The sequence below is a fragment of the Pongo abelii genome, chromosome 16, assembly GCF_028885655.2.
Source record: "Pongo abelii isolate AG06213 chromosome 16, NHGRI_mPonAbe1-v2.0_pri, whole genome shotgun sequence".
Taxonomy (NCBI): Eukaryota; Metazoa; Chordata; class Mammalia; order Primates; family Hominidae; genus Pongo; species Pongo abelii.
Window position 1 is genome coordinate 84,706,847 of NC_072001.2, and position 13,237 is coordinate 84,720,083.

Genomic DNA, 13,237 nt, shown 5'->3' on the forward strand with positions numbered 1-13,237 from the left:
CCATGGCATTGTAGAACATTGAGTCTTAAGCAGACCCATTTCGTGGCATTGTAGAACATTGAGTCTTAAGCAGACCCATTTCATGGCATTGTAGAACATTGAGTCTTAAGCAGACCCATTTCGTGGCATTGTAGAACACTGAATCTTCAGCAGACTGCAACCTCTTGGATTTGTCATGGCAAGATATTTGAAAATATGTCCACTCCTCTTCCTAAATTTCAGGAGAGGTGTTAATCTGTGTGTACATTTAAAATGGTGGTATTTATACAGACTTTTCTTTCAGTTTGGAATTGGTAATGAATCTTAGAATATATACCTGTGACCAGGCCATTTGTGATTCATTCATTAGGACAACTCTTTCATTTATTTGTTCACCCATTCTCATTCAACAGATGTTTATTATCTATGGTCGGCCTCCAAGATTGCTGCTCCCTAGTATACATGCCCTATATAATCTTCTTCCCTTGAGTATGCTGGCACTTGTGTATATGATGAGATTTTACTCCCAGATATAGTAAAAGTGAAGTGATTTTGAAGATGTAATGAGATCTCCACTCAGTCAACTCTGAGTTAATCAAAAGAGAGTATCTGGGTGGGCCTGACCTAATCAGGTGAGCCCTTTTAAAAAGTGGGTTCAGGTCTTCCCTGGAAGGAAAGAGATTCAAAGCTGAAGAAACACTCTCTGGCTTTGAAGATGCAAACAGCCATGTTGTGGAGAGGGCCTTGTGGCAGGGAACTGCGGGCAGCCTCTAGGAGTGGAGGGCCTCAGTCCTAGGACCTCAAAGAAATGAATTCTGCCAACAAGCACCTGAGCTTGGAAGAGGACCTTGAACCTCAAATGGGATGCCAGCTCTGGCAGACACCTGGATTATAGCCTGATGAGACCCTGAGCTCAGGATCCACCTAAGCTGGGCCTGGACTCCTGATCCATGGAAACTGAGATGATAAGTCTGTGTTCTTTTAAGCCTACTAAATTTGTTATGCAGTAATAGAAAATGAATACAATATATGTCAGTGACTGAAGATGCAGAATGAATACAACACCATTCTTGCTCCAAAGACACAATCTGGTGGAGGAGACAAATGTTTAAAAGACACAATTTAGAGTGAAAAGAGTTATGGAAATTTGAATCAGGGTGTGCTCCTGGTTAACCATGGCAGATTGAACACACTGCTGCCCAAACCCTGCAGAATGCCCGTAGAAGGATCCAAGGACATCAGCCCATAAAGGTGAAGATAATGTGAAGGGGACAGGGAGCAGGGGACGTTGAGGGGTGGGGGGAACAGTGCTGTTCTTCCCTCTGGGCTCATTGGCTGGATGGTGTAAACCTGGCATTTTCTGTGGCTGTGATTTCCTTCTCCATTGACTACACGGAGGAAGCCTGTTGCCAGTAGGAGAAAATGAGGTCAACAAACATAGAAATAGAGCAGAGAGGTGAAAAGAGATTCATGAGGGTGCTTTAATGCCCTGGCTCCAGCTGGGCCTGAAGCTAGCTTGATTCCCATCCTTCCCAGTTAAGCAAACCAGCAAACCTTAGGGATAAATCATGGATTACTTCCAATCTAAGTGTCCTGACTCATTAATACAGATATACTGCCCAGTTAGCAGAGTAAAATAAGTTCTCAATAAATGTTAGTTCCTCTTGTCATCACTAAAATGATTATTCATGCAAACTAAGCATTGTGATATCTTTAAGGGTGGCCATCTGATCTGGGGTGCTTATTAGAGAAGATGACTTTTGTCTGTTGAAAGACAGCATTGCAATACAAACGGTTCACTCGTATCATTCCGATATCTCAGGTGAGGCTTCAGCAGGCAGGATGAGATATCTCTGGCTTGCTTATGATTTGTGGTCAACCCAAAAGGAGGCAAAGCACTGAATTCCATTGAAATGATGGCCTGATGTGCTTCTGGATGCAAAGAGCCCCACGGAAACAATCTGCTCATGTGTGGTAGTGTTACAGTAGGTAGTCAGTCAGACATGAGCAGGCAGTGGGGGTTCCTGCCAACGAAATGTTGTGGGACAATCAAAGATGGGAGACACTGAACAGAGTGAGTTCAGGAAAGGTCTTTATTAAAAGGTGATCACCTGGCTCAGTAGGACTAGCGTCCAGGAAAGTCTGAGCCCTGGACAAAGAAAGCAGCCACCTTTTAAGCAGTCAGTGGCCAGGAGCTACGTGAGGCAGGAAGCGTACTTACATAAGCGAGAGCAAAGGCAGTTGATCAGTCTTTTACATTTATCTATACTACATGTTCCACATCCCTGGGAAACCATGTTTCTGCATCAACCTTGTAACTTTGCAGCTGCGCTAAGGTGGTGAAGCAGGAACTCGCTGAGCCTCAAGGAATGTGAAACTAGCAAGTACAGATAAGGATCGCTGAGCACAGAAGGAAAAACAGGCAGTTAGTATTCTTCTTTAACTTAGACTATGGGGGAGCTACACTACACTTAGCTTTTGAAGGAAAAAGTAAAAATTTTTGGTTGTCTTTGATTATACTTGTAAAATTCATGAATTCCTTCTTCAACACAACCCCCAGGAATGTCAGGCGACCATCAGGTGATGGTCAGGTGGCTGTTAATTGTCTCTCTAAAATAATAATTGGTCACAGCTGGCACCAGGGAACGACAGTCTCCCAATAGATAGAAAAAACCTGAAACTGGTGATCAGCAGCTTCCCCATAAAACGTCAGGAGTTGGGCGAGTGGGCTCAAACATGCGCACTAAGAGACAAAGTTGAGCATTCCGCTGGTAAGGGAAGAACCTCGAGTGAGCATGTGCACAACTCCAGTAAACACACTGCGCATGCTCCCCTCCCCAGAGCTAGCAGGCCACTACTGCGCATGCGGACAGCCCGCCCCAAGGGAAGAAAGAGAAGAATCGTGGGGAGAAGCAACGCAAGACCCCGGAAGCATGCCAATGTGTAAGACCCCAAGTCAAAGGTCAAACAGTGCACTCGATCTCTCAAGTCGCCTGCTTGGCCCTCTACTAAGTATGTTTTACGTTCTTTCATTCCTGTTCTAAAGCTTCTCAGTAAACTTTCATGCCTGCTCTAAAACTTGCCTCAGTCTCTCCTTCTGTCTTGAGCCCCTCCGCCAAATTCTTTTTTCCGAGGAGGCAAGTATTGAGGTTGCTGCAGACCCGTGGTGATTCACTGCTGGTGACATACTTTGGTGCCACCTAACTCGGATACATTTGGCTAACAGTAGCTATAGAATAGCCCTGTCAGCCTCAGGGCCTCAGCTAGCAGCCGCTGACCATGCCCCTCAGGTCTCTAACACACGTGTTCACCTCTTTTTCCAGAAAGGGAGATGCCATGTGCTGGCCCAGCACTCCAACAGGGGCCTGACCTCTAGGAACGGGACACTGGAGGAAGCCTAGACATTTGAACAAATCAAGTCATCCAGATCCACGGTCAGCTCCTGCCCCGACTTGGCCTTCCTCCTGCTGGGCTGACCCACGGACCTCGGGAACCTGCCCTGACAGTGGGTGACCTGCAGGTACTGGTCAGCGCTGCTGTTCTGCTGGTCACTGCTGGATGCTGCCGACACGGAGTCAGATTCCGTGAGGGATGGCTCGAACCTGGGCTTCCCTCTGGGCTTCCCTCTGGGCTTCAGAGGCGGCTGTGGGTATTGGAAATTCCGGGATCGTGGCTTTTTGGGCACATAAGCTGGCCTCTCAAGGTGACCCTCAAAATCTTCATTCCACGACTTGTAGTGCACCCTCCCCTGGTGCTCGGGAGCCAGGGTCTGACTTTCAGACCTCTCCCCAATATAAAAATGAGGAGCCCGACGGAGGTCTATCAGGGAGCGTGGGGGAAGAGACCGTTTGATCCAATCTCTCCTTGGCGTCTCCTCTTCTTCACTCAGCTGGGGGGAGGGAGGCTGGCGGGGGACCCGGGATGCATATTGTCGCACGTTCCTGGGGTACAGCTCCACAATGTCACCTGAAGCATCTATCTTGAAATGTCTTTCTGGCCAGACATTTAGATGTTTTTTCTTGTAAGAGTCACGTTCATTAATGACATAGTATCTGGGGGGGTGGGGCCTGGGACCCTGTGCCAGCAAAGTCGAGGCCTGTGGTCCACGGTGAGGAGGGTTGATTTGCTGAAAGTCTTTTCGGAAAAGAGGTTCTGAGTGTATATCTTCGATGTGCGTTGTAAATGTCATAGGTGTGCGCGATCTGTTCCTGTGAAGGTCGCTGGTGCTTGCACACAGACCATGCAGATACCTGTAAGACAGGGGCGGTTAAGTAGCTGTGGCCTTGGTGGTTTCAGAGCCCCACACCTGAGGACTGTGAGCTGTGAGCAGTTCTCTGAGCATTTTCACTGAGGCTGGTTCCAACTGGTTAATGGGTGTGGATTATGTGCACAGAGACATTTGGGGGACTGGGCTAAACAGTTTTCTTTACTGCTGGAATTTTCAGAACACTAAATCAGTGATGTACATGTGAGTCTCCACGAAGAGTGCAGAGCGAGGGGTGTTGTGCTAGTGTATTTCATCACAGAGCCCTCTTTGTGTCAAGAGGCACATAGTGGGACTAGTGTCTGTGAAGCACATGTTAGGAACACAGTTTCTCTTCCTTTCTGCTAAGCAGCTGTCTGACTTCTCAAGCACTTCTCTGAATTTCCACTGGTGGGTGGAGGGGAGTTGTACATATTAAACAGTTTTTCCCTGGCCAGGTACGGTGGTTCACACTTGTAATCCCAGCACTTTGGGAGGCCAAGGCAGGTGGATCACTTAAGGTCAGGAGTTTGAGACCAGCCTGGCCAACATGGTGAAACCTGGTCTCTATTGAAAATACAAAAAAAAGCCGGGTGTGGTGGCAGGTGCCTGTAATCCCAGCTACTCGGGAGGCTGAGGCAGGAGAATTGCTTGAACCTGGGAGATGGAGGTTGCAGTGGGCCGAGATTGCACCACTGCACTCCAGCCTGGGTGACAAGAGCGAAACTCTTGTCTCAAAAAAAAAAAAAAGTTCTTCCTGATAAAGACTTGAATCTGTATGGTGGCTGTAGTTTGACCCCTAGTGGTCTCCCAAGGAGTATTTGAACCCTTTCTCCTTGTCAAGACCCCACAGAGACAGGCAGACAACTCCTTATATGACAAGACTTCAAGTTCTTTGCTAACTTAGTCATTATCTTTAAAAAAGAGAGCCCATGTATTTTATCTATATTGCTTTCGCTGTGCTACATTCAGATCAAATATAATTCTCCATATGAGTTTGGGCCACTGCAGGTCTATCCCCTTCATCTTTCCAGGGGTCCTACCTCCATTAAAGTAGGAAGAGATCTACTGCTTTCTTTTACCCCATGTAATACATAAATGGTCTTGCCAATAACTTGACCAGACTACAGCTAAAATATGGAAGATCTTGCCAATAATATGGCCAGTGTGGAACTAAAAAATAAACAGTTATTTTCTTAGCCTAGACAAATGTTTATCCTAGGTTGGCTGGAAGGTTTGCTTACAAGTTAAATGGCAGATAACCTAGGAGGAAGAATTTGTCCTGTTTGATAAACTTTGACACCCACATCCCGCCTCCATTTCTTTTTAGTACCAGCTGTCACAGTCTCCTGACCCATGCCTTCTGGGAGAATTAGAATTTAATGTCCTTGGCCTCCTGAAGCTGCTGAGGCCTTCAACTCTCTCACATTCCAGGTTTTAATCTGTGCTGCAGTGGAGCCTCACCTGTTAGTTTCATGCTCTAGCCTGGATTTGGAGACCCCAGGGAGAGGGGAGCTAGGAGCCCTGTCCCCTGGCCTGGGGCTCTGGGGCATGGACTGTGCGATTGTCTCTATCCTGCCACTCTTGCTGCTCCCTGAGTCAAAATGGGCCACGTTGCTGTTGTTTTGGGGTGTGGCTGAGTGCGCTGAGGACAGCTGGCTGGTAAGATCACTGTCGTTTGGAAGCTTCTTGGTGCTTTCTTCCTGGGTCTGGATTCGGGCTGCGGGGAGAGGGAGGTGTTGTGAGAAGACAAGTGTCACTGAGCAGGTGACACCTTCAGATGAGTTGAGTTGCAAGAGTTTTATGACATCCAAGAGTTGGTCCACAAACAATTGAGTGCACTTACAAATACACCTAACCAGTGGGCAACAAACATTCTGTAATTCAAATGATTTCATCCCTGCAAGTTGGAGCTGGGAGTGTAGGAGGAATCAAGTGAACACAAGGCTTTACAGAACTCCATCTGATGCTCCCATGAGGCAAAACAAGTACTTAACAGCTTTGGGCCTCCAGTTCCTTATCTATTCAATGGAGATAAAGCTTACACAACAATTATGATTCTTTGGAAACAGTTCACATGCATTCTGAAAAAAGATGTGGTCTTGAGCTGGAAAATGAACATTGGACAATGCTATTGTTATCCTGAAACAGTCTATGTGGATTCTGGCTTTTGAAGGTGACCTGAACTAAATTTAATTATGCTTAATTGGCAAATAAGTGATGACAATTACAGAGGCATTTTATGGCGTGAGCCACAGCCACTTTCAGTAATCATTATCAATTGTAGGCTTCTCTCTGAAAAGCTGATGGAGCAAGCAAGCATAATCCTTAGGCCTTAGAGCTCTTGCTCAGGCATTTTTCTGGAGAGGAATATTTCCCTTCCAATTAGTGAAGTATTGCAACAGCTGTGAGAGCTAGCTCCTAGAGCCCTTCTGGGTCCCATTCTCATGCATGTAGGCTGTGCCATGTTAATGGTGCCCAGTGAGCCTTCTAGCTCACAACACTCTGTTAGTGGTCCTGAGAAACAGATCCATCTCCTTCGAGCTGCCCTTGCCCACTTTCTTCCCTTCAGGCCACAGCAGACTTCTACGCCACATGCTTCCATTCTCCCTGCTCTGCAGGGACAGGACAGAACCTAAGGAGGCTCAGGGAAGGGACCTGGGAGGGAACATTGCAAGGAAGAGATGGGCCATGGAGAGGAAGTATACAAAAGTGACCCAGACAAAGAGATTCTTCGGGCTTTCATCCACATGAATGTGCTGCTTTTCCTCTCCTACTTCAGTACTTCCTTCTGATTTTACACATGTTTTGGGATTATTCATGGGCCTGGATATGATATAAAAATTGAAGATTTAAAACAACATTTATATCCCTAGATTTTATTTTATTGTGCAGAGTTACTGGTGAAAAAACACAGGTTATCAGGAATTTTTATTGGTAGTATACCGCAAACTACTTTAAATGGCTGTATTTTTAAATGCCCACTAACTGAGACAGCAGATCTCTGCATTTAAAAAAAAAATATTAGGACAGGCGCAGTGGCTCACACCTGTAACCCCAGCACTTTGGAGGCCAAGGTGGGTGGATCACGAGGTCAGGAGTTTGAGACCAGCCTGACTAACACAGTGAAAATATAAAAATTAGCCAGGTGTGATGGCACATACCTGTAATCCCAGCTTCTCAGGAGGCTGAGGCAGGAGAATCACTTGAACCCGGAGGGTGGAGGTTGCAGTGAGCCGAGATCACGCCACTGCACTCCAGCCTGGGCGACAGAGCAAGACTCTGCCTCAAAACAAAACAAAACAAAAAACAACAACAAAAAGAAACAGAAATACTTACCTTCTACCATCTGGGCAACCTTTTTCTTATCCTCTGATCTTGCCTAAAATGCAAATGATATGCATGTTTGTTTTGGCTTTAGCAGGAAGCAGTAACAAATATTATTCCTGGGGGAAGAGAAAAAGATTTACATGCCATAGTTCTTACCTTGGACCATGACTGTACTACTATTGCCCCCTATGGACAGTATGCTCTGGGCTCGGGCCTGTTATTTGAATGAATAAATGCAGATACCTGAGAGCTGGAGTTTTATGCCTAGCCAGTTTTATTTAGGGACAGCTAATTTATAGACCATGTTTAGATTCTGCCCATAATAGTTTGCCTGAATCACAAAGAAAAGAATATAGATCAACAACACTGGAGATGTATGTTTCCACCAAAATGGCCTTTGTAACTCCAAATGAATTTCACATTAGAAGCTAATTTGTGTTTCTTTGCATGAATTGATGTTCATGGGAAGTTTTTTTTTTTTTTTCTGATAGAGATGGAAGGAGTTTTTTTGCATGGGTGAGGTCAGTGAGGCATCTGGGGTGCCAGATTTAAGGAGGCACTTATTTTCAGGGCTGTGAAAGGACAGAGTCAGCATTACATTTACAGAGCCTCCTTAAATGTGGTGCTTTAGGAGCCTCACTGGCCTCATCCCAGTCCTGGGATCCTTCCTCGGGGTCTGGAGGACCCAGGGCACTAAGGGAACACCTGGGGTATGTGGAGGAGGAGAAATTGTGGAAGTTTTGGGAGTGTGTGTCTCCCTGCGACTGCTCTGAGAGATAGGGTTTGAGCCCCACAGAGAGAAGGTAATGACAGCCACATCTAAAGGATATGAAAGAGGTGAGGCTTTAAGGACAAACAGTGCTACTGGGCTCAGATGTCCAAGTTGACAAGGATTGGGAAGGGGCCCTTTCTCTCCCTTGCCAATCTACCAGAGCTCACAGAAGTACCCGGCACACTGAGGGCTTGGTGTGGTCACAGGAGAGGCACTGAAAGGCTCGAGGCAGCAGCCAGGCCCCTTGAGGAGGAAGAAAAACAAGAGAAGCCTTCCTAGCAAAGGGGAGCCATCCCTGGGTATTCTTAGAAATAACTCTTGGACATCTGGGGATTGGTGGCCTTGCACCATAGTGGGTGGCCAAGAGTCACAGAAACCTTGAAGATGTGGCCTCACTTGTATTCCCACGCTGGCAAGATGTCAGTCATATGGTTGACACATATTCACAATAGCAAAGTTCATGAAATACTTGCGTTTTGGATCTGCATTTTGAGCTGGTGGTTGCTGAGCTTTAGAGACCGTGCGATGCTCTGGAGATAATAGATGAGCATGCTAGGACAGAACAACACAGGACAATGAGTGGACTGCAACTTGCTTTTCTGCTTTTCAGACCACATTCCCTGCAGATAGTTGGCAGGCATGAGAGGCTCCCAGGACAGATGCGGGCTACCCACTGACCCTCCACTAAGGACAAAATGTATCAGCAAATTCTCAAGCCAGTGAGCACTGGGAAGGGGCTGCTTTTGTTTTCTCTTCCTGGCTTTCCAGAGCACCCTCGTTGACCTGGAATTCTGCACTGGTGATAACAATAAGGAAGACCTGAAAATGGAGAAATTTTGTAGTCTATCAAGCTATGAGTACAGGATCCACTCACTTTTATTTTTTTTTCCTTTAAACCAATACAAGCCATAGCTACTCGGCTGAATTGTGAAATTCCTTTTCAGGATTATTTAAGTTTCTAGAAAATGATCATGGCATTCAGCCCCATTCTAGTGATCACAGTAATTGACCAAATGGTGTTGATGGATCAATAACCACCTCAATGGCAATGGAGTGCTCCCTCACCACCCCTCGCTGAGACCCAGTGGCTGTGTCTCCATGGCACAGTGCCTCATGTGACTCTGGTGTGTGACTCAGAGTCCCTGTTGAGATCATCAGGCTCTAAGCCTAACTTATTTTTGAATGAACTAATAAATTTTATATAATTATTGGAAAGCAGCATTTTCTTGTTGGCCAAACACACAGAAGTCCCTGCAAAGCTGGCAGGTGTGGTACTCACAAAAGCAGGAGTACCGCGGGCAGGATGACCACGGGGCTACTGATGTGCCCAACCACGGAGCCAAACCACACGGGAAAGTCTTTCTCAATCGTTTCTGACACAATGTCATAAATTTTCTCTTGTCCACTGTGAGAAAGAAAAACATAACTCCAGATTTTATTGCTCTTGGCAGAAAGATGCTGCAAGACATCAGAAAATGGCTGGATGCCTGGAAGCCAATTCATAACATTCCTCAAATGATTTCATATCTAATTAATATGGAGGATGGAAGATGGGGTCATTAATCACATTGCATGTATGTGTGTGTTCTAGTCGTGTACACTAAGGTAGACTAAATATTACATGTTGTATCAAAGCTGACTTGAATGCTAGATGAAGATACTAGAGGGTTTTGATTGAATACGGCTGGATAATATAGGAAAAAAAGTGCTATGCACTGTGTTTTAGTACATGCTTTCTGTGTTTTGACCAGGTAGAATGTCCTCTAGCACAGAGCAATGCTGTTTCTCTTTTTCACTTTAAAAGGATTATGTTTTTTAACATGAGCACAGAGGTGATTATACTAAGGGCAGCCTTCTATTAAGGAAAGAGCACTGGTCTTGGATTTAAAACATGCGGGTTTGCAATCTTTCTATCCTGTTTACCTGCCCTGTGAGCTTGAAGGATAATTCAGTTCAATATGATTTAATTCGCTTACAGCTGTCAGTCGCTCTGGGCAGAGCTGGGAACAAAACTTACCTGAATGGCCCACAGTTTAGAGATGGCTTGTATCGGACAATAGCAAAAATGGTTGGCAGCATGCACAGAAACAGCATAAACAGGAGCATTGCCAAGTAGAAGTTGTTGGATCTGCAGATAAATCAGATGTCATGCATTAAGTTCACTCCATAGCCAGTTGCCAGGGTTGCATATGCCCAAAGAGCTGCCACAGAAACGGTTGCCCTGACTCTTTGCAAACTAAAAATCCTCCTCTCAGGGTTACCTATGAATGGATCTGTCATAGGGTTACATTCGGCTTAGAAACCTAGAAATCAGCATTCAAAGGAACTTCAGAGATCTCCCACCCAACCTGTTCATCTAATAAACATTTGCTGAGCACCTGTTCACCTTAAACCATGAGGTTGGTGAACTCACCCTGGCACCCAGGAGTTCCACACAGTAAATTCAATTTATGGAAAAATCTTAGAAGCATTGCCCATCCATCTGGGTCCTTACCTAATGGTTCCCTCTCCTATTCCCAGGCTTGAAGTTGTCTCTTACATCTCAGGATGGTTTGGCTCTTTTGTTTATGATTCCTGACTCTCTCACTTGGGTGTGATTTGCACTCAACCTCTTATCCACTCCACATGTGGCTGCCCAGGGTATGTGTTCTGCCTGATTAAGCCCTGGTCCCTGAGCCCTAAGCTAGTGTCAGGGAGTTTGGATGCCCAGGGCTCCCCTGAGGGCAGCTTAGACCTGTTTGGTGTGCAAGGCCCTGTACACAGTTCAGAAAAGAGAATGAGGGGTCAATCTAGTTACTTTCAACTAGTACTCTCTGTTGGTCTGTTTCTCTGTCTCTCTCTCTCCCATGAAAAAGACTTGACTAAAAGAGAATAGAAAATGTCAGAGAGCACAGAATGTAGTAAGAGAGTGATAAGTTGTGAAACTTCTTTCTCTTTCTCTATCCACAGACACAAATGCATACATGTAATAAATATACATACACATATATACAACATATATAAATATATCAAAACATATCTCTGAATGTGTTAATATATGTGTACTGTCATCAGATAAAATGTAAATGCATTGTCAAGTAGGTCATGAGCAAAAGTTTGAAAGCCACTGATATAGACACACATAACCATTATGTCAAAGTAAAATAACTGAATCAAAGTATTTAGAATGTGTTATGAATTCACCAAAATGGCTAAAATTAAAACAGATAAAAGAATAAGTGTTGGCAAGGTTATAGAACAATTGGAACTCTCATATAATGCTGCTAGACATGTAAAATGGGGTGTTCATTTTAGAAAACTTTTTGGTGCCATTTGCTAAAGGTGAACATACGCATGCCCTGTGTCCCAGCAATTTCATTCCTAGGTATATATGCAACAAAGATACTTAGGATGTTCAAACAGCATTACTCATTATGGGTAACAGCTGGAAGCAACCTACATGCCCATCAGCAGGAGCCAGGATAAAGAAATTGGGGTATATTTTCTCAGTGAGGTGACTCTCACAAACACAATGTTGAGTGTAAGCAGTTGGGCACAAAGGAGCATATACTATGTGTGTGTGATTACATTTACATCACATAAAAGCCAGGCAAGCCTAATTATGCCATTAGAAGTTGGCAGTGATTGGAATCACATGCAAGTGGGCATGCTCTGGGTGCCATTTGTGTTTTGTTTTTTGATCTGAGTGCCTTGTGTTCAGTTTTTGAAAACTCATCAAGCTAAACATTTATGATTTGTGTACTTTTTTCTAAAGGATTATTAAACTTCGGCAAAATGTTTTAAAAGTGTCATGAGTTCAAGAGGAGTAATGATTCATTGAAAGAGTAAGACATTGGAAATGGCTCTTGGAGGAGATAAAATTGGAGGACAGGCAAGGTTTTGACAGGAAGAGAGTTGGGGGGACCCCTTGCTAGAGGACCTGTGAGTAAGGCAGGCATGGATTTTATATATATATATATATATATATATATATATATATATATATATATATATAGTTATCTGCATGATCAGATCTTATTCTTACTCACCTTGAGGCTCGAAATACTTGCTGGTGGGGCACATTGCAGGTCAGCACAGCCCAGCTCCTCAGGTACATGAGCCCAATGAGTTTGAGAACATTGAACGCTGGGAGACATGGGGAGAAAAAGGCCCCCATCCTGGAACCATGAGGAAGGTCAGTTTGCATCTGTTCTCTTGCAGCCTATCTCCCAGGACTATGGAAGCCCCATGCAGGAACATGGTTCTGAGACTTTGGGGGTTACACCCTAAGCTTAAAGAACTGGAAAAGCCCCTGAAGTCCTGAGACCACAACCCTCCACCTTCTAAAGATAAGACAAGTCACTGAAGGTGGATATTGATCCTATTTTAAAATATTATATTTGCAAAGGACAACTGTTTGTCTCTCTTTTCACAGCTGAGCAAAGGAAAATCCTCTGGGAAGGTGGCAAATAATGGATAACTACTGTTTGGGGCCAGCTCCTGGTTTTGCTTGTGATGAGGACTGTGTTAATAAATTACTGCCTTTCAGGTTTGATCAACATATGTTGGGCACCTAATTTTGCTGGATATGGCATTAAGCATCCTCACACATTTCAGTTTGTTTACTCCTCTGCAATAGTGAGAGGAGAGGTAAATATCCAGTTGATAGACAACAAGGGCAGATATGGGGAAACCAAAGACATGTTGCTAAGGCTGACCCTATATCATCCAAACCTGGGAGATTTGGGGAATGAAAGAACTGACCCCACAGACAAGAACCAGATCATCCCAGGGAAGCTGGGACTTACGGTCACCCTGAAAAGAAATGTCAGCTAGGCGACAAAACCCATGTCTTCAGACTTAAGTCTAAATCAGTTTATATTGGATATGTATTCAATCTAATACTTGTGGAATTTGGATTTAGTGGTATGAAA

The 13,237-nt window shown here is 44.7% G+C and overlaps 1 protein-coding gene and 1 long non-coding RNA gene across 15 annotated transcripts in view; one reads left to right on the forward strand and one right to left on the reverse strand.

Moving 5' to 3' along the window:
• Positions 1-13,237, forward strand: part of LOC103892572 (uncharacterized) — a 119,352-nt gene that overhangs the window by 4,789 nt on the left and 101,326 nt on the right. For all 14 annotated transcript variants that reach the window (XR_010137209.1, XR_010137208.1, XR_010137207.1 and 11 more), the window contains exon 2: positions 3,303-3,499. This is a non-coding gene — a long non-coding RNA (uncharacterized LOC103892572). The remainder of the gene's footprint in view (positions 1-3,302; positions 3,500-13,237) is intronic.
• TMC3 (transmembrane channel like 3) overlaps positions 1,865-13,237 on the reverse strand; it is a 42,082-nt gene continuing 30,709 nt past the window's right edge. The window contains exons 16-22 of the mRNA XM_002825752.6: positions 12,353-12,481; positions 10,342-10,452; positions 9,604-9,729; positions 8,798-8,876; positions 7,562-7,604; positions 5,687-5,942; positions 1,865-4,229 (exon numbers count right to left, since the gene is read on the reverse strand). Coding sequence (XP_002825798.1) covers positions 3,377-4,229; positions 5,687-5,942; positions 7,562-7,604; positions 8,798-8,876; positions 9,604-9,729; positions 10,342-10,452; positions 12,353-12,481 — 1,597 coding nt within the window. The 3' untranslated portion in view covers positions 1,865-3,376. The remainder of the gene's footprint in view (positions 4,230-5,686; positions 5,943-7,561; positions 7,605-8,797; positions 8,877-9,603; positions 9,730-10,341; positions 10,453-12,352; positions 12,482-13,237) is intronic.